General features: G+C 41.0%; 1 protein-coding gene across 1 annotated transcript in view; it reads left to right on the top strand.

The window, feature by feature from the left end:
* Positions 1–21,066, top strand: part of KCTD1 (potassium channel tetramerization domain containing 1) — an 80,506-nt gene that overhangs the window by 20,879 nt on the left and 38,561 nt on the right. The window contains exons 2-3 of the mRNA XM_054984859.1: positions 7,703–7,882; positions 15,178–15,185. Coding sequence (XP_054840834.1) covers positions 7,703–7,882; positions 15,178–15,185 — 188 coding nt within the window. The remainder of the gene's footprint in view (positions 1–7,702; positions 7,883–15,177; positions 15,186–21,066) is intronic.

The raw sequence follows: 21,066 nt of genomic DNA, 5'->3' as shown, positions 1-21,066 counted from the left end.
CATTTAGGAATGGGAACAGAATTTACCACTGTGGTTATAGGATTATTGCAGATTTGTTTATTCTTATTTTGACATCAATGAACAGTTGCATTCAGGGTCTTTCCTTATAGTTTATGAAATAATTTGTCATACATTGCAGAGTTGTGTGCGTATGTTAGAAGTAACGGAGAGAAACATTTCTTATACAGTGGAAAATTTAGTGAACTGGCTACAGCAGTTGCTTTGACTTTTGGGTTGGGCACATTGGGTGCGTCACCCCAATAAAGGCTTTTTAGAATACTTTTTAACATGATGGATGAAACTCATATGCTGTTACTGGTTGCCCCCATACCAGGGGGGCGGGATACAGATGTGTAGCCAGGCTGAAAGTGGGAGGAGGAAGCATTGCCCCTGAGCCTCACAGACAGTATAAAATAAGCAGTTTAAAAGCTGAATGCCACACGAAATATGCTTTCTTCTCAGGTGTTCACTATGTTGTAGGATACTGAAAAGTCACTGTGACACTGAGAGATCTCTGTCTTTTGGTGCTACACCTTTGAAGATGCCAGCCACAGTTGCTGGTGAAACGTCAGGAACTACAACGCCAAGACCATGGCTATACAGCCCGGAAAATCCACAACAACCAACTGAAAAGCATTGTTGGGTTTCATGGTTTGAACTACCATATCACAACTTTTCTAATTATTTGATTGATTGTATTGATTATAAATTTCTTTACACTGTATGAAATCCTGTATTCAAACTTCATTGTTGAAAATCTTTATAAATCTTAAATATTGTGTTACAACTTCATCTTCCAGGGTGGAATTGATGAGATGTGTGCATTGTGTTGACATTTTAAACGTTAGTTTCACTTTCTTGGCCTTTGAGCATTTGATGGAAAGTTATGGAAAACTGTAAGGATGCCGTGGCTAGCTTTAAGTGTTCTGATAAAATGCTTAATTTTAATATAAGAATATGGAATGAAAAACCTCAGTGGTAGAGATAAAATATTTGCTGGAAAACTCTTAATTATTGGTATTGCAAATTCCAAGTTTAATAAATAATCAGAAGTTATTGTAGTAGTTAAGTTGTGAGCTACAGAGTTCCTTCAACCATGAATTCAGTAGATCTTTGGGAAGTCAGTGCATGTCAGGAAACACCTTCCCCATCCGTATAATAGAGAAGCATACAACAGAAATGTTGTAGATGTTCATGTGAATTTACAATATGAATTTAGGGAACGTACCATATAAAACACAAATTATTAGTATTGTATGATGAATTGAGAAGTCCATAACAAGATTTAAAAATATTAAAATGTGAGCATGGTAGAAACTAGTTTCTGCATAGCAAGAAATATGAGGCCACAAATGCATATTACAATAAGTGGAAACTTCCTGGGTGGTGGCAGATATTTATTCTTGTTGGAGCAGAGAGGGCTTAATACTGTTTCAGAACTCTTCGGATCATTTAATCAGTCCGCTCAGCAATGTACAGATTTCTCAGAGATTGAGGAGAGTGATGAAATTCATCAGAAATTGTCTACATTACATAATATTTGCATGTAGGCACTGGAATGTGTAGTGTATATGCCTGAACAGCATGGAATTTGTTATACTTTTAAAATGTGGAAACATCACTTTTTTTACATATTTGTTGTAAGCTTTCCATTTCATATATTATATAGTTTTTATGCTCAGCAAATGGTTGCACAGAGGCATGCAATATGGGATTTGGAAATAAATTGGGATGATTTGGCATGGACAGCATGTGGAGAAAGTATTCACAAGAGTGTAGAATCAAACACAATGAAACTCCATGGATCTGAATGAATAGTGGGTTTGGTGACAGCATTGTAAACTTTGTTTAAAAAGTGGAATAATACTTTGGCAGCTCTGTATATCTGAATTTTGCTTCTTCTGATTAGCACCAGTACTGTTTTAGGAGTTTCTTTTTATGCAGCTAGTTCCATATACAGAGAGCCAGGTGCACTTTTTAGATTTCATTGACTTCTGGCCATTATATGTAGCAGTTGTATTCAGCTTTATAAATGGTGTATCTCTTGCATAGTGATAATAACATACCTTACATAAGGGGAAACTTGTACAGCTCAAAAATCCTGTAAAGATTGTTTGCCACGAATGCAAAAGTTTAAGTAAAATTGTCATTACTGGGCGGGCGGGGAGGCAAACTTCTACCATTGCTGCTGTATATATTTGTAAATCTTGCTTTTAATGGAAATGAAAGCAGGAGATACATAAACATCCCTTAAATTAACTTGCTTGTGTCTCAGAAGAGCGCTTTCACACTTTTTGCCTATACTAGCAGCTGTGCTAGTGGGAGATGAGATTTTTCTCTTTTGTTTCTTGACTTTGACTGGGCTGTCAAAGACTAAAGCAGAAGGTTCTGCACATTACCATAGGTGAATTCAGATTGGTCCAGGGGTCATGTGCACTACCTTTGCATTGCCATCTTTAACCACAGTGGTGCAACTGAGGTGGCATCCTGTGCTGTGGTATTTATGGTATTGCTGCAGTATATAGTTAGAATCCTGGATTGTATTTAAGGTGTGAAGGGTGGAATGGGCATGCTGTTTTTTGTGTTCTGGGGATGATTGTTTGCTTGTAATGAGAGGCATCTGTACCTGGGTCTATAGTTGTCAGTAGCATCAGAGTATTACAGGGTCATGCAGGGGGAGTATGATGGCAGGAAAAATTACTATTTCAGAGAGATGTGCAGAGAGGTGCATGGGCTCGCTGATCATCCAGTCTCCACACTGTCCTTCAGTATGAGGGAGTGACGACTCTCAGTGATTCCCACACTTCAGCTTTGATGTTGTGTAATGCTATGTCTGTAAGGAATAAGATCTCATTAGCATATAATCTACAAGGAAACAGGATAGGTGTGGCATGTTTGATGGAGGCCTGGCTGAATGAGACAGTTAATGTGATTTTAATTCACTTAACTTCATCTGAGTGTCTATCCATCATCCCCAAACCATGAAACTACAGTGGTGTCTTTTCCTTCTGCAGAATCTCAACATAAAGTATTACCAGCCTTGATTGTGTGGACTTTGTGTTATGTTCCAGAATCAGATTGGGTATTTTGCTGGTACTTTGCAAACTTCCCCGTAACAAAAAGTCTGCCTAGAAAACGTCATGATGTGACGTCCCTCCATGGGTCAGTAATGGCTCCGTGCTTGCATAGGGGATTACCTTTACCTTTTTCCCACCTGGCTAGTTTTTAGAGAGGTCTTGTTGGAGCTTGCAGAGTCTGTGTCTTGTCTGGTATTGGAGACCCCTAAAATGGAGGTTCTTGAGCACTTCAGTACCCATGTGGAAGTGGCCTTGTTAGGTCAAGCCCTGGACTTTGACCATCATGGCTGAGGAGGCTTTGGCCCTGAGTCACAAGAAAGGATACACACTGGTTCTTTTTTTGGTACTGTGGGAAGTAGATTTAATGAAGAAGAATATTTCATGTGCCTTTATATGCCTTTATTATTGCTATGCATTATTACTCTCTGGAGCTAATGTCGTATTTGTAATGCAACTTGCAAGAGAATGAGACTTGAAACAAAATGACCAAAGCAGAATGTATGTTATTTATGTATGCTAGTCACTGTGAAGATTGAGACCAGCCACTGTGAAGCTTGCTATACGGTAGTTACACTTGCACTCACTATTAGCTAAACACTGCTTATAGGTTGATACAGAAACTTCTTAGTAAAGCTGCTTTATGCTGTAGCAATAGAAGAATGGGAGAGAAAATGTGTTAATGAAAGAAGGAAGCCAGCTGTGAGAATCAGATTAACAGTACCTTTCAAGGCTGAGGAGAAGCCCCAGAGCAAGGGGAATGGGTGCTAAATGCAACTTCAAGCACATTCCTCAAGAAGGGAGAGTGCTTGCCTCCCATGGAACCCAGAGAAACAATCCCTGCCTGTAGCATACAAGGTTGCCAAAAGCGACATTGGGGCACCCTTGGTAAAATGTTACATGGGCCAGAGAAATGGGCAAAATGGAAAGCCTATGAAAGAGATGTGTGGGAAAGGAAGAGAGATGTTCCTTCTAGAGATAAAACAAGTGCTGGTAAGATAAGCTATGGCAATCGGGAAATATTGTAATTATGCTGTTGACAAAAGTTATTTCTTCCAATAAGAATACCCCTGGACTATTGTATCATTAGAGGGTGGTAGCCCACTTGAGCCAATGGGGACCACAGTAGTATCTGAGCCAATAGAACAACAAATATTGTAATTAATCAAAAGGTATAAAATGCTTTGCACAGTTATTGTAGCTTTGATGAGCATTAGACACAAGGGAACCCTTTACTCTCTGTGTAATCTTTGCTTCTCCGCGTTTAATAAACGTAGTAGACTTGCTTCATTCACAGGACTCTGCGTCTGTCTCTTCTTATGATTGGCTGAGGGACAGTCGGACCACAGATGGTGTGGAACAGTACTTTGGTACTGGTATTATATGGCATAGTGTGTGGTTGGATGAGCAAACGGTTCCAGGGACCAACCATTTTCTGCCACTTTTCTCAAACTGGTTAAGTTGATCCATCCCTGGAGAAAAATGTATCCAGTTGGCTTCTAGAATGTTCTTGGTGATTTGGAGAATATACTTGGTGACTTGGCAGCGTGACTGATAACAAGAGTTAAGCACCTTATGTACATAACCTAAAATTTGAAATCTTTACACCAACTGCCGTTTTGCTTCTGGATTCAGTTCAAGAGGCTGTCTCCACCCATGTGAACCCATATGGTATTTCTAGTTATCATCCCAATGTATGCTTCTAGTTCCAGCCATGAGGACAGTGAAGACTGTTTTGGCTAAAACTAGAGTTGCTCCTGTTCTATGGAGGCCCCAAAAGTGATGGGGAGGCGCTTTTCATCAAACATACTGAATATTAAGTAAAGCTGAACTGCTTAACTGCTGGTGATTCCTGATTAAAAGATAGTCATGCTGTAAGGTAATAGAGGAACTGTTTTTAACGAAGTTCTGTGTAATTGTTTTAAATTATAACTAAGTCTTGCCTTGAGAATACTGTAGAAAAATATGTTCCTGTATTTGTATATATCCTGCATTATTTAAGGCAGGGTCATTGTGGTGCAGTAGTCAGAGTATCAGACTAGGAACTCAGACCTGCTTTGCTATGGTAGCTTTCTGTATACCTTAGGCCAGTCACATCATCTTAGCCAAACCTCCCTTATAGCATTGTTCCAAAGATAAAATGGAGAAGAGAATGATGTAAACTGTTTTAGATCCCCATGGGGAAGAAGAACAGGGTATAAATCAAATTTAAAAGATTGGCTGGCTCCACACACGTTGCATAATCCACTTTCAGTACTCTTTAGTGAACATTTGGAACTGCTTTTCCATGTGTGGAACAAAAAATCCACTTCCAAAGGATTGCTAAAGTGCATTGAAAGTGCATTATTCAACATGTGTGGATCACAGTGCACAAATGCAGCACTGCCTCCTGCAAATTTATTCATTTTCTACTGAGGAATCTAAAGGTTAAACTCTGTGTTCAGTGTGCCACACTGTTCTAAATTATAGTAAGAGATGTGTATATTGGAGAAGTAAACATTTCAACAAAGGAAATAACGTAGAATGTTTCTTAGACAATAGAATTGTTGTTTGGTTTGTGCAATAAACAAACAAAAGATGTGTGTTAATATTAAGCTTTTCTTTTTATCAATACCATCTTCTACTTACTATTTTAATTTTCTTCTCCCTTTCTCAGCATTATATTAAGCATGGTTACATGCCATTTTATGACCATACAATTATCCCAATCTGATGGTTGTGGGATACAGAGACCTGTTTTTGTAGATCTCTAAGTAGGTACTCAAGCATTTCCACATCATAAGATTATATCTTGTAAACAGGAACTAACAAGTCAGATATTAACTCACTCTAATTTGATAGTTTTCTTTTGCTTGGCGTCTTATCAAAAGCAATTCTCTCAGTTTTACATTTAGAAAAATTCAGTACATTGTGCATTTATGGCTTTTAGACATAGTTATCATTGCAAATTGTCTTGTCCTTTTTCATATGAACCATCATCTTGTAAGAGGGTAGTATTGTTTAGTGTTCTCTTATCTCTGGTATAGTATAAATTGGACAGTTACAGTACACAGTTTGTCTAATAGAACCTGTAGTCTTTTATAGCCTTGAATGATCCAAACGGTGCATATTTGCTGGAAATATAGGCAAATTTCTTAAACTTTATTAGTGCCGTACAATTCTGGTGAAAGAACATTTTTGAATTGTGAGCCTGCAGGTAGAGATTCATCTTTTAAAACATTTATCATATGTCCAGTAATCTTAGATGTTTCACAAATAATATGCAATGATGAAAGTTGCCCGCCTTCCCACTGTACAGAAACTTAAATCCTGTAGTGAGGCTTAAAATATGATTTTATCCATTCCACAGTACCCATAGTGTGCAAAGTACTTTAAAATTCTTACCTTACCCACAGTGCAGTCCTGGGCATAGTTACTCCAGCCAAAGCCCATTGATTTGACTAGAGTAATTGCATAGCATGGTAGGTTCCTTTTCATAACTCTGTGAGATTGTTTTCATTTTATTGTTGAGGAATTGAGATTTAGATTCAGGGATAGTAAGTTAGTAACATAACTAAGGCCACCTGGCAGGGAAACCACGATTGTAAAGATTTTAAGTTCAAGTGCATGGGCTACTTGCTCACTCATTACTGTTTTTTTTTTCCAAATACTGTTCTTTTGATTGTGTGGATTGCAAGGTGAACAGAGCATATTTGATGAGTCATCAGCATGCGTGCATTAATGTTTTGCTTACAATCTAAATGGGAAAATTTAGAAACTGCTCAGTATCCTCAGCCAGTGTACCCAAGTGACATAAGAGCATGTATTGGCAGGAAGTGAGGTTGTCTTAGAAATGTGGCCAGGTTTTGTTTTGTTTACATTCCAGAACTTTGAAACTGGTCTGCCTGGCTGGCTTCAGCAAAGTGCTTCATTTTGCTCTGCCCCACCCTCACTTTGTGCACAGTTCTGGTGCTTGCACTTTACTGACATTGCATTTCCAGTTTGACTGAAGAGTTTCTTTCACCTGCATCTGTTTGTGGTGCTTACTTTTGGAATTTGCTTTCTTTGAGAAATTGCTGGGAATAGCAGCCTAGTTGGGTGCAGTGGGGCATCTATCGCAACTTGTATAATATTCACATGGAAAATGTCTTTCTCAAAGGCTCTTGGTGCCCCGTGTTTTACAGTACATGAACAGTTGGCTAGTCCAGGTGTTTCCTCTTCTGTTTGCCTGATATGTGAATTGGAAATTCAAGAGAAGAGTTGGCAGAATGGAAGAGCTGAGGGTTTGTATTTACCTATTCTAATTGCATAGCAAATAGGAAGGTTTGTCGCATGGCAAGATCCTATCTTTTCCCTTCCCCTGTTAATGAATGTATTTGATCTCAGACATAAATCGATTAGAACCTTAACGATTTAACAAGCTCTAAAAATGAAGCGTTGCTCACTTTTTCTTAATGAAAGCATAAAAATACTGTCTTTCAGTAACTACATGTTTTAAAGGCTTAACTGATTGCTATAATGAAACTGTATTTAAAGACTGAGTTTTGTAATGGCACTGTTTCATTCGGTGTCCATTTCGCTCTTAATGATGTTGTTGTAGCTTTCATATTTAAAACCAAATTCCTAATAGTGTTTGTGTCTTTTCGCAGGACAGTCGGCCCAATATGTCAAGACCTCTGATCACTAGGTCCCCTGCATCTCCTTTGAACAATCAAGGCATCCCCACGCCAGCCCAGCTAACAAAATCCAATGCACCAGTACATATTGACGTGGGTGGGCACATGTATACCAGCAGCTTGGCTACTCTTACTAAGTACCCCCGATTCAAGGTAATACTAAGGACTGTATTGCATGATTCTGGTAGCTGTATTACTTTATCCACTCTCTCTGTAATATACTCTCTTTTTGCAGTGTAAAATATATTTCTTTAAAGTAGGAGTTCCCAACTTTTTTGAGCCTGTGGATACTTCTTGAATTCTGACACCACAGGGTGGGCGCAACCACAAAATGACTTCTGCAAAATAGCTGCTGCAGAAGATGAAGCCAGCCACAAAATAGCGGTCACAGCATTTCTTCTGTTACACAGTGAAGATGCTTGGGTACTGCAACATTTTTAAAAATCTGCACAGCCAGTCAGAAGCCTTGCTGGGCAAAAGGCCTGCCTGGGCTTGCCTGTTTTCTGAAAATATTTGGTGGGCATCATGGCACTGCATTGGGGACCCATGCTTCAAAATGAATCCCCTATTTCTAGGTGCCTTAAAGTAATGATTTAAGAACATTTTGCTAAATGAAGCTCGCCAACCAAATTCTTTACCTTTGCAAAGTGCCCTGCACACTGGTCTAGGTCACCTGTCCTTTCGGTTTTGCCTTTTGGCTAGCAACTGAAGAGTCCTTCCACATGGCATGCAGCAGCTTGTCCTTCTACATGCTAGTGCCGTGGAGACTGTAGTAGATAAACTTTCTGGGGTAAGCAAGAGGGAAGGAGGAGAGGAAAACTGCAGAAGAATAGCCTCAAGCAAGGCAAAAATTATAGAATTAAACAATTTGCATATACTATTAGAATATGGTATTTGGGAAATTCCAAATACTATATGCTTATAATCATCTGATGGTAGTTCAAGTGGGTAGTGAATAATAAGTTACTTAAAATGCACAAATTACTTTTATCCAACACAATTATCAAAAATCCATAGAGATGTGTATTCCCGCCAGTCATATCATCAGCACTAATAACCTGTCAAGTTAGGTGGAGGCTAGGAAAACAAGTGTGGATTCAATTCCTCACCACCCACCTACAGGTGATTTGTCAAGTTGTGACTGAAGCTACATGTACAGTATCCCTTTGCATTCCAGTTGCAGCTGGGGATCTGCATATAGAAGGTTCTGTCTGCATTGTTGCATAATGATGTGAAAGTATAAACTCTAAAGACAAGGGAGAAAAGCATCCAATTAAAACAGGAAAGAGCTATCATATTCTTACTGATTATAAAGAACACTTTGTAATCATATTAATCTATTTGGTATTAAATAGGCATCCAGAGAGATTGATACAGCCCTTCAGCTAAGAAAAATTTTAGAGTTCTATATTTAAAAGAATGACCTCATAAGTTTAATATAGTATCCCTTGTTGGTGGTGTTGTCGCGTCCACTTATATCACTATGAATATCAGTTATGCTTTCCTGTACAATGCAGTAATTGAACTTATGGTACAGGGGATACATTTTGTTGGTTTTTAACCTAGTTACAGGAATTGTGTAAGTAATAATCAAGTGTTATTTACCTTCTAGTTTTGTACTGTTAGGAAATAATTGGAATGATTCAGACTAACTGACTAGGTTGTTGTTTTCTTGGGTACCATGGTACCTATCAGTGTATTTCCTGGTGCTCACTTCTGTCTTCTCCGAAGTATCTGTTCCCCAACAAAAACCTCAGACCTGGCTTTCTTCCATTTAATTGGAACAGAATTGGCAGGGTCTTTATGTTTGCAGGAAAGCACCCATTTGGAAACAGCTACTTCAGCATAGCAGAACACTTAGCTTGGAACCCCATCGACGTTCTGTTATTGGCCCCATGGCAGCCATTTTGTGGTAGTGCCCATGACTTGTTTTCAAAATCCAAAAGTGGTGAAAGGCTTAACAAGTTTGGGAACCCCTCATATAAATAACGGATTTAAAGGAAGTTTTTATACAAGTTTTATACAAAGAACTGTACATTTTTTTATTTCGGGGAAAAGTGTGCTATTTTTGGCATAATGGAAACAAATATATTTGGATTGCAGAATAGAACCGAACCTGTCTACTACTATACCGGTATTTTTGGACCCGAATATTGGGAATACCAAATACATATAGTATTCCAGATACCCAGATCTGAATAATAGTGCTATAGCATGTATAGGGAGGGCATGACAGTAAATGGGGAACATACACATCTCAATTTCTTTCAGAAAAGAAAAGGCTTGAGCATCACGGAATAGCAGTGACAGTGTAAAAGAAATTAACTGTGTTTTTGTAAAACTTAAGATACAGCTAAATTCTTTTGTTCATCTTTGTTCTTCTGCGCAGTCCCACATTGGAACTGCGCATGCTCAGGCCTGCTGACCAGAAAAGTTTCTATTGCTTCCATAAAGTTCCACTAGGGGGCTGCTTATCCTAGTCACGTCTCAGCCCGTTTTCCTGCCACACGACTATGTGGGAGGAGCGACCCCTTCCCCTTAGTTCTGTCTTAGCCACCACGATGAGAAGATCCTCACTCATGAGCTCCATTAATTTTTAACATCAAATATTTTATTTGAAGAGAAAATGAATAAATTTGGAACATCTTCATTCCTCCTTACGTCTTGTGTGTTTTGAGGAGGTTCTGCCGCCCCTTCAGATTACTTCAGAGGGTATTGTTTCATGAGATATGCTGGATATGGTACCAAAATGGCCTACACTGAGCAGTAATTCCGACAGGCAGCTGTGTCAACTGCTGCAGTGGAGCATCTGCTCAGCTCTGAGATGCAAATAATCCAGCAAGCTATGGCCTCAGGCAGTGAAATCCTCTGCTGCTAAGAGGCGTAAAACAAGCTGTGATACCCAGACAGCAAAATTACCTGCCGCTAATGGATGTCCAACAAGCTCCACCCCCACCCCCAGCAGTTAAGTCATTTGCTGCAAGGAGGCATTCAGTGAGCTATGACCTCCAGCCAGTTAAGCCATCTGCCACTAAAGAGCATCCACCGAGCATCGATACTCCGTCAGTTGAGTTGCCTGCCATGAAGGAGTGCCCATCTTGGGCTGGATCAGTGAGATCAGATCCGATGGGTCAAAAGTACCATGCTCTGAAACCTCTTTTGGATCTGATACGTCCTTCGGATCTGAGACCTTTCTTGGAGCAGAGATCCTTCGGATCTGAGACCTCCCTCGGAGCCAAGACACTCCTTGGAATCTAGATCTCCTTTGGATCTGAGACCTCCCTCAGATCCATGACCTCCTCAGAACTGAGGCTTCCTCGAAACCAAAAACAGACACTCTTGCCCTGATGCAGGGCTCATTAGAGCCGATGATCATCTGCAGGCACTGAGGTTGAGAGGGTTGGCTTCAGTCAAACTGAGAGAGAGAGCTGCAGACAGAGATTAGAGCTGCGCTCTGCTGCAGGACCCTCCTAGATCCCTGTCACCACTATTGGATCTGAGAATTTTTCTCACTGGATTCGAGAGATCAGAGTCAACATCTGTCGGCTCTGCACCCATAGTCAAAACCGACACGATGCCTTCCCATTTGAGGATGCCATTGGTGATGTAGTGGTAAGCATAGCTACCCTCCAAGCAGTTGACCCGGGTTCGATTTCTGACCAATGCAAACAAAAATCCTCTTAAGTCCCATCACACGCTGCTGTGATTGGATCCAGAAAGGGTCCCTCACCTGACAGCAATATGGAACAGAGATCTATTTCCTTTTATGGGGATCTTTGAATGCTTTTATGGGGATCTTTGAATGCTTTGAATGCTCTGAGCAATTATTTACTAAGTCTAGGGCACAAGTCGTGGACTTGTTTCTCGTTAGATAAGAGGCCAAGGAACAAGCCCCTACTCAGATTCAATTTCTGTCATAGTCTCCTTATCCTCGGAAACCTGCTGAACTATCAGTGACATCTAATGTCTGGAACTCATGTATACGGTCAAAATTAATGCTTGACCATCTTGGGTGGAATGCCCTGCACTGTCTCCATTGGTTACAATGCATCAAATTCAACACCCAATACTATACTCCCCACCCCCCACCCCCCCGGTGAGTGCAGAGAACTTGATGGATTGGGCAAAAGCCAATATTCTGCCTCAGTTTTTAAATCTGCGTGTCGCTAAATAGATGACTGCCTTCCATATCTCACGGAGAAGCTGTCACCTTATATCACTGACCTCCCAGTGTGGAACTCTATGATTACTAACGGAAACTATAATGTTGTCTATACAGCAAATGAACTCAGGTAGACATGCTGTAGATGCCTCACCAGGAGTATGGCAGAAATGATGTTTTGGGTGCATTACTCCTGACTTAGATTCCCGGACTCCCCCCCCCCCCCACTGGTGACTAAGTTTGGAGTATATGACTCTGTTTGGGGGTACTTCCCTTCTTTTCTCACAATGATGAGAGGATTTCTCAGTAAAAAATAACTCTCTTGGGGTCACTAACACAACTTATCAGTGTTACAACATCTGTCTAGTTCACCACCATTACCTCAGGTGGGAAGAAGGGTTCTGATTAGTCCTAAAATCATTTTAGCACTCACAATCACAAGGACCATAGGGTTCTTCTTAAAGGTTTGACAACCTATTTTCCCTGAATGTAATCAGTGGCTTTTCCCCCAGGTCTTAGCCATAATGGACAATGACCACAATTTAGAGTTAAAAAAAAAATTGCTCTATGTATATTACTTGCTGCAGCTGCAAATAATTCCTCATTAGCATTAGAGAAAGGCATTTGCAGGGCTGGATCAACGGGGGGGGCAGGGGGGTAGTCTGCCCCTGGCGCTGCCAAAGAGGAGGCGCCGGGCGCAGCTGCCAGTTGCTGGGAGCACGCAGGCAGCAGCGCAGCTGTCCGCACCATTCACATGCCCCACAGGACAGGGGGCAGCTGGCTTGCCACGCACCCCCTGTCCTGCAGGGCAGGTGAATGGCAGCACGGGTGGCTGGGAGGCCACCCGTGCCATTCGCCTGCTCCGCAAGACGGGGTGGCCGGCTTGCTGCATGCCCACTGTGCTGCGGGGCAGGTGAATGGCAGCGCGGGTGGCTGGGAGGCCACCTGCGCCATTCACCTGCCCCGTAAGACAGGGCAGCCGGCCACCCCCTGTCCTGTGGGGCAGGCGAATGACGCAGGCGGCTTCTCAGCCACCTGCACTGCCTCCGCCAACTCTGTGGCACGCCAGGGCAGCTGGCGAGCCGCGTGGGTGGTATGCTTCTCCCCGTGTGATGACATCACGAAAGTGACATCATGCAGTGCTGGGCGTGTGCGCGCACACAGTGCGCGTGTGAGGAGCTGGACTTGGGTTGCCCTGGGCGCCAGCAACCCTAGATCCGCCCCTGGGCATTTGCCTTGGTTCCTCAAGGCAAAAGGGCATTCAGGGAACTCCAATTATGGCTCTTCTCCACATTTTTGTTAGTACATAAGAAAAATGTGGATGTTTTTAGCCTATACCAGATCTCAGACAGCTTGCTGTACTTAAAGTATCAAGGATAGATGTCTCTCTTAAAGGTTAATTTCTGGGTTGCTACCCTGGACTTTGGGAATGATTATTTCCATATCTCTATCAGGGATGTTTGCAGACATTAGCTATGATTCAAATACTGAAGCAGGGTATTCTCTCCACAGTTCTCCCTTTTTTTTTTCTTAACAACATCCAGAGTATTCACCAACTGCAAGGAACCAGCTTAGTCTGTCTTACAACCCTAGGCTGTTCTTTTTTCTACTGTATCTGAATGATTGGCTCGTTGCTGCACCATTTTTTTAGTTAATTGATGATTGAGGATGTGATATGATGCAGTATGTTTGGTGATTTTGGGGGGAAAGTCATAACTGGAGCCTACCTACAGTTTCATCTACAGTAGCTCAACGGTGGACTCCATGAGTACCCTGGCCATCCTGCCCCTGGGTAGGACTCAGACAAGTGACTCCAAATCGTCTGGAGCAGGCAGAGATTGCCAAGACAGATGTCGACTACCTTGTCAATGGTACCCCTTACCGTGTTAAATATGAAAATTTGCAAAAGTGGATTCTGACACATTTTCAGGTCATTACTCACATTTCTTTGTCCATAAATTTGTCCATCCCAAGACAAATCCTCAGTACCCTTGAAAGATGACAGACAATTAGTTTGTTCATGGATGTACCCTTTGATACAAGAAAGCATCATGCTGTTCTGACAACTGATGCTTCATTGCGGAGTTGGAGTGCACATTGTGATAATAATACTATATAAAGAATGAATGGTCCAGTGAAAGGACATTACATATTTATGTACTGGAATTCAGAGCCATACGTTAAGCTCTTGTTTCATCACAGATATGTGTTAGGGCAAAGATATTCAAGCCCAAACGGGCAATACCATGGCTATTGTTACCACAACAAGTGGGAATGCACAGCATCACTGACCCTTGGGCAAGACTAGGGTCTTCTGCGGTTGGGCAATTCCTAATGGAATTTCCATGCTCAGTGTCTGCATCTTGGGCTCAGACAACACCAGACCAAAGGAGTTGAACACTGTCTTAAGTTCCACTCATTAATGTTTGCAAGCAATATCAACTTGCAGCCAATATTTCTGCAGCAGGTAGTTGTGGATGTGAACAAGTTCACAACTAGCGTTAATGCCAAGGCATGAGTACTGTTGTTCTAGAACAGACAGCTATCCCCTCTCTTTGGAGGCATGTTCTTACATGTATGAGCAGGTTGCCTATTCTATGCATCCCGTCAATTTTTACTTAGTATGCAGACTCGTTTATGTCTTAGAAGGGACATTTCAAATCGTGTTCCCTTTTTTGGCCCAGGCAAATTGGGTTCTTAAGTTAAATTCTTAAGGGTTCTTGCTCGTTCTAATCAGAGGTACAGGTCACTTCCTCTGATACCGGGCACGAATCAACTGGGAACACTGTTTCCTCACGATTTGAGTTCCATGCAATTATTAGCATGATACACTTGACCCATTCTATGGTAATCTCCATACAAGTACTCCTGAACATTGGGACTTTCCACTTGGATGTTTTAAGACTCCAAATGGAAAGTTTCTTTCAGGGTAGATGTAGAGTAAGGGCATTATGGCTGAGAGTTGTCTTTTACTCTTGATATTTGAGTATCTATACACCCTGAACCCAGAAAGTTTTTTGCTACCCTGACTTTTAAGGTTCACCTATCTACCTTAGACTCTGTTCATGTTCAGATTAAGGGCAGACCTATGTCCTTTCATCCTAGTCTCGCCAATTCCTCAAAGGTATGCTCAAACTTTACTTTCCAGGGCCACCATAGGTCCCTCAGTGGTCCCTGTCCTTGGTACTGTTGCACCTTATGTTGGCATGTTCCAAGCCCTAGCCATTTGCACGTTGGAGCGTCTGCCATTGTGGGTGAGCTTTGTTGTGATATTACTGTAGTTTAGGAGAGCAGGTGACTTGTCAGCGATCAGGACTGAATTGCCCTTTGGGGCAAAATTTGGCAAAATTTCAGGAACATGGGGCTGTCCTCTGTCCAGACATCCATTTCTTACCAAGGTTTCTTGTTCTCTTTGGACTTATTTTAGAAATCACCCTGCCTGCATTTTACAAAACCCACAGTAGAGGACACAGAAAACATATTATGCATTCATGTTCAAAAGAGCTTTGTCATTTTTGTTTTAATTACGACAAGGATGTTTTTAATTCAGACTGCATCTGGTTGTGCGTTTTTTGAGCCCAGTCAAGGGTGAATGGATGTCAGCCCAGCTCATTGACAGATATGTGCTATTTATCATCCAGATGGCATACCAACATACTGCTTAAGGCCCCCTTCATCTGGGGGTTTTGCTTTACCGAATCTCTGGCTATTTCCTTAGTGTTTTCCACAAGAAGTACCTCTCTTTCATGTTTGTAAGGCAGTTCCTTGGCCACCATCGAGTGCCTTTGGTGGGCATTGCATTTTAGACATCAATTTCACACAGCATGCGGCAGTTTTGCATTCCTTGTTAAAAATAAAGGAATTTGCAAGATTGCTGACTGGTCATAGTCAGACATCTTTGTCTGACATTATACTCTAGAGGTCCACATCACATAGAACGTGGTGATAATTAGAGCAGTATTCCTGGCTATGTACGGTATCATATTAATAAGAGCAACTGGTTTCTCAGTTTCAGAGAAATCTTGAAAATGTGATGAGGACCTGGGCATCTTAGATACATGACAACCTTGATCACTTGTAATCACAACAAAATATTCTGTGGTAATAGCAATGCCATAATGCTCCCATCATATTCCATGTAGTTTTGTTTACTTTTCACATATTTCCTCTGAATGGTGTAATTTCTCCTTGCGGGAGTAATCTCCCCAGAGACACTTGGCTCATTTCCCCAGCATCCTTCTTTTCAAGCACTGATAAGGCCACACTTTTTCTAGCCTTGTTTGTGAAGTGCAGAGCTGACAGATCTTACTCTAATAACTGCACATGGGCCTTTAAATCTCCAGCTGATGCAGTAGAAGTTGTTCCTGGCTTCTCCTGCCCATTTCCAACCACAGCAGGGAGAATGGACAAAAGTGTGGGATGTCTTTTTTTCTTCCTTCAGCTGGAGTTTTAAAGGCTAATATTCAGTGTCACCCTGGATAGAACTAGCAACTATTCATGGGTGCATAAAATATACTTTGCAAGGTCAGTGCCTGGCGTGGAGCTGTTGGAAGGGAAGAAGCATGGCTGTGCATGTGTTGCTCTGTCTTGGTTCTGTTGGAGACAAAAGGTACTTCTTGAAGAGGCAGAGGAAGGGATGGATACACACCAACAGCTAAGAGGTCTCTTATTTTAGAGAGCATTTAAGAAAGCAAAATCTACCATCACAAGACCAAATTCAGAGATAATGCTGGCTGCTAAGTGTAAAACCGCCAGGTTTGGCGGGTGGAGAGGACTCTATCAGATAACTAAATTAAAAATTATTTTGAACAAGTCAAGCTTCGCAGACCTGATCAGGCTAGCCAAAGTGTTGATAATACTCATGTTCACAGTTCTTACTATCATGTGATGGATGGGAAGTTATTTTTTTTGCCTTGAGTGAGGAAGTACATTGACTGGGATACAATGGCATGTTTTCAGTACGCAGAACTAGATTTTTTACAGATAATAAATATTAAACTTACATTAGTTTGTTTTCCTATTAAAACTTTTTATAGATGCAGTTTTTGTCACGATTTTCTGTATTGAAGAAACATAACATCCACATATTAGCTGATCTAAGGAATCAATGTGAGCCCCACTAACTTATATTTACTTCCAAATGAAATGGTTCCTACTATGCTGTTATCTGCTAAATTGATGTATAGTGGCTAAGCAGTGTAATAATGCACATGTATAATTGCAGAACTAAACAGACTCTGCTTCTAGCTTTGCAGCCAACACCCATGACCACCCACGGGGCATGTTTGAAGCTTCAGGGTTTAGCTGACAAGTGCTATAATATTTGTTTCTGGCTGTAGTCCAGTTTTTTGCTGGAATTGCATTTGGAAAAGTTTGATATTTCTGGGATTTGTTTTCTAGCAACTTATTTAAAAAGAAGGAAGAGCATCTTTTTGGATCTGATAGCATATGTTTTATGTAAGATTTCTCAAGTAGCCAACAAAACCTGGCCTGTTCACGGCATACAGGTATTGGGATGTTGCCCGTTTGTTGTTCAGTAAAACAATGTTCCATCTCTTATTTCTGTTTTTTTGCACCCAGTGTTTGCCTTCTGGTCTCATTTCCCATTCCACTCATGTCTACTCCTAAATTTTTTCATTATCTTTGTGCATGCAAATTATCTTTGTCTTTGTCCAAGACATTTTTCTGAACTCCAAGAGTACCATCCTGAGACAAACAATCATATTCACATTCTAAGCCCCTTTGGTTACATGGTGGTTAGATTTGAATTCTGCTTCATATATGAGGACCTCAAACTAGCTCACTGCAGTTTATTTACTTGCTTACTGTTCTGGCATGTACAAAGCTGAACATAGCCGGGATGACCCTTTTCATGCTCAGAGAGCAGGGCTTGTTCATCCAATTACATTATGCTGTAGAGATGCTGTGAGCACTTCTGAAGGTCCATGTGACATTGGTGGCAAGACTGCATCAACAGTGTGCATAAACTTTGACTGGCAATCAGACCCGACTAAAAGTTACAGAACCTTCATCAGCTACAAATATATTTTGTGAAATTCCATCAATTGATTTCCTTTAGTGAATTAAAATTTGTGCTAAAAAAAAGCAACTTTATTGCATGAGTTAGTTAACTTAAAGTATCAACCACACTGCATGTTGTCATGATTCTCTTTTTCAGCCCAATGTAACTATTTATCATTTCCTTTCTAATGACATAGTTCTGATCATTGCACCTTTGTGTCCCTTTCCTGGTTTTTTTCACTATAATTACTGGCCATAGCTCTTTCTTGATCGCTTTTGTTTGTTTCTCCCTTTTACTTTCCACCCCCAATTTTATTTTATCACTTACTCACTTTTAGTTACCCCCCCCCATATTTCAGAATGACTATAGTGTTTTCTTAAATGAAAGCAGCTTTTACTTTTTAGTAATGTTAAGCACTCAACTATTAAATGTTAGTAAACCTACACTACTGCTGTATTTATATTGAAAGGCATTTGAAGTGTATTTTCTTGTCTACTAAAGAGCCATGATAAATTTGGGTGTTACAATTATAGATAGACAGACAGACAGACAGATAGATAGATAGATCTTGTGCTCCTTATGTAATCTGATGAATATTTCCTTTTTAATTACCTAGTCACGTTTTATTTTACCTATTTAAACACTCTTAACATTTTCCATAAATCTATAATTAGAAAAACAGCCCCGTTGGGGATCTGATAGGTTACTGAAAAGATTTTTATTTATTTAATTGTCAGACTTCTTCCTTTAGGAGAAGAGATAATGTTACAACAACAGTATAAACATACATAGCCTAGCCTGTGCTGATATGATAGGATGAATTTGTTTTATTTATTAAACATATTAGTGCCATTTCTATTAGAAATACCCAGCGTGTTTACAAGAGTATCCAATGAAGTATACAAAAGTAAGAGTGTATCAAAGCTGAATTATACTGACAAAGGCTTCAAATCTGTTCATACATGAGAGCAAGTGCCCTTGAACTGGGCCCATCTTTTTGTTCTTTCATTTTAGCAAAAGACAATTGAGGAAAGATGCTTGACATAATACTGCTATTATGTCCAGCGCCGGATCCAGGCGCGCGGACACCCGGGGCAAACCTTGCCTGGGCGCTCTGGGCGCGCAGAGTGCGCGCGCGCTCTGGGTGCTGCGTGATGATGTCACTTTTGTGACATCATCACGCAGGGCGGGAGCCATGCACGGCAAGCCGGCTGCTCCAGCGCCCGGTGAGCCATGGAACTGGCAGTGGTGCAGGCGTGCGCTGGGGCGGCTGGCTGGCTTGCCGCGCAGGACCTCCCAGCCCTGGGAGATGGCAAGCCAGCCAGCCGCCCCATCGGCGGGGCTGGTGAGGGTCTCCCAACCCTGCGCTCAGCCTCCCTGGCAGCTCGCAGCCGCGCCCGGCGCCCCCTCTTTGGCGGCGCCGGGGGCAGGCTACCCCCCCGCCCCCTCTCGATCCGGCCCTGATTATGTCAGGTGGATTTGGGAAGGCAGGGCAGAGAGCTATCTCTGGAAAAATAGCTACATACTGTAGAGTAAGCCTTGACAAATTTTCCTTGGCTTTACAAGCCACAAGGTGCCCAAGTGAAATTTCTAGATGCCATGGCACCCTAGAGCCTGGGATTTGCCAATCCCTGCTGTAGAAGTTGTATGGTAATTATAATTGCTACAGAATTGGGTATGTTCAAGTGTACAGTTTATATTTTGTTGGTGTTTGTATGGCTTATGACTTCGGCCGGAAAAGCAATAAACATATTATTATTATTATAATTGCTACAGCAATTGCAAACATTTAGTACGCTTCTATGGCAAGCAGCTATATTTTCTGAATGTTTTGCTTTGGTGCACATCTTGTACAAGATGATCTTTGGGAAATCCCTATTCTAGATCCATGTTCTGTAGAATGTTCTTATCTGTTGCTTGGCATCCTCCATGATTGTTGAGAGTTTCAGTGCTTTAGAGAGATGGCATACTGGATTGCTTTGTGTTCTGCCTGTTAGAATTTGCCTGAAGTAATTGATAATAAGTAGAATTTTTTGTCACAGTTCCATCTCAGGAACAGAAGCTACTCTGCTTTTTGCACATTATCATAGCATGCATCTAGCTTTACTGTTACAGGAGAATTTAATTTTTAAAAGGCATTTTATCTTCTCAAGTGCTTTTCACTTCTCTATGGAATAACCTGAACAGAATTGTTATAGTGCAGTAGATTATATAACATGGTCACCAGGTAATAGTTTCCTCTCTTATACATAAGCATCAAATCTGGTTTGCGTAGTAACAACCTTTCCTTTTATCCTGATTAGTGGTAACAATTAATTTGTACTCTTGTGCAACTATATATTAGGTCTCAAATACACAGACATTAATTTATGGCTTTACTCAAGGAGCCGTAACCGCAAATTCTAAACAGTAGTAGCAAACATTTCCAGTCCACAGAGTCTCTGTGCTAAAAAGTAGGTTCTAAACTTGCCTGGCCTTGTTGAGATTCAAATTGAATAAAGCCCAGAACTCCCTACTCAAGTTCTTTAAGACTCTTCTGGGCGCCTTTTACACATCTGAAAATTGATTTCTTTTTAAACTGTTTAAAAGAAAGCCTCAGGGCTTTGCAGCCTATATTAAAAAAATGAAATTTCTTCCTGTCTTGAAGCAGCGCAAATAGTCAATACAAAATTGACAAATGATCTTTTAAGTATATCCATTGAATCCATTCTCTTCAGGCCCCTGTATAAGACACTTCATCAAAAACACCATCATCTTGATGATACATTGCAGAAGAAACAAGATGAAAATCAGATAACCCACTTTCTCCCCTCCCTAGTAATTACTGTTACAGAGTACCGTGATGATTGGGATAAGCTGATAACAGCAAGAATATGTTAAGAGAAAAAAAAGTTAGGCTTGCTTTCTGTTCTTGCTACTAATGTCATTAGGTTTAATATACTTTAAAAAGGAAGAAATGCAAGCGGTGAATCCAAAATTTGTTTTCTCCTGGTGGAAGGCACTTCTACAAATCAAAGGGAAATTTCCTGCATCTCTGTTCATGTCGTAAGCTGTGGAATTCCCTGAAATGCTCTCTTGGAAGAAAGGGGACTCTCTAGAACAGCAGGAGTTGTAATGGAAGGGAAGAACGGGCAAAAACTATATTGTTTAAAA

The sequence above is a fragment of the Eublepharis macularius genome, chromosome 7 (genome assembly GCF_028583425.1).
Source record: "Eublepharis macularius isolate TG4126 chromosome 7, MPM_Emac_v1.0, whole genome shotgun sequence".
Lineage (NCBI taxonomy): Eukaryota > Metazoa > Chordata > Lepidosauria > Squamata > Eublepharidae > Eublepharis > Eublepharis macularius.
Note: the sequence above shows the minus strand (reverse complement) of the source record. Positions and strands in the feature narration are given on the sequence as shown.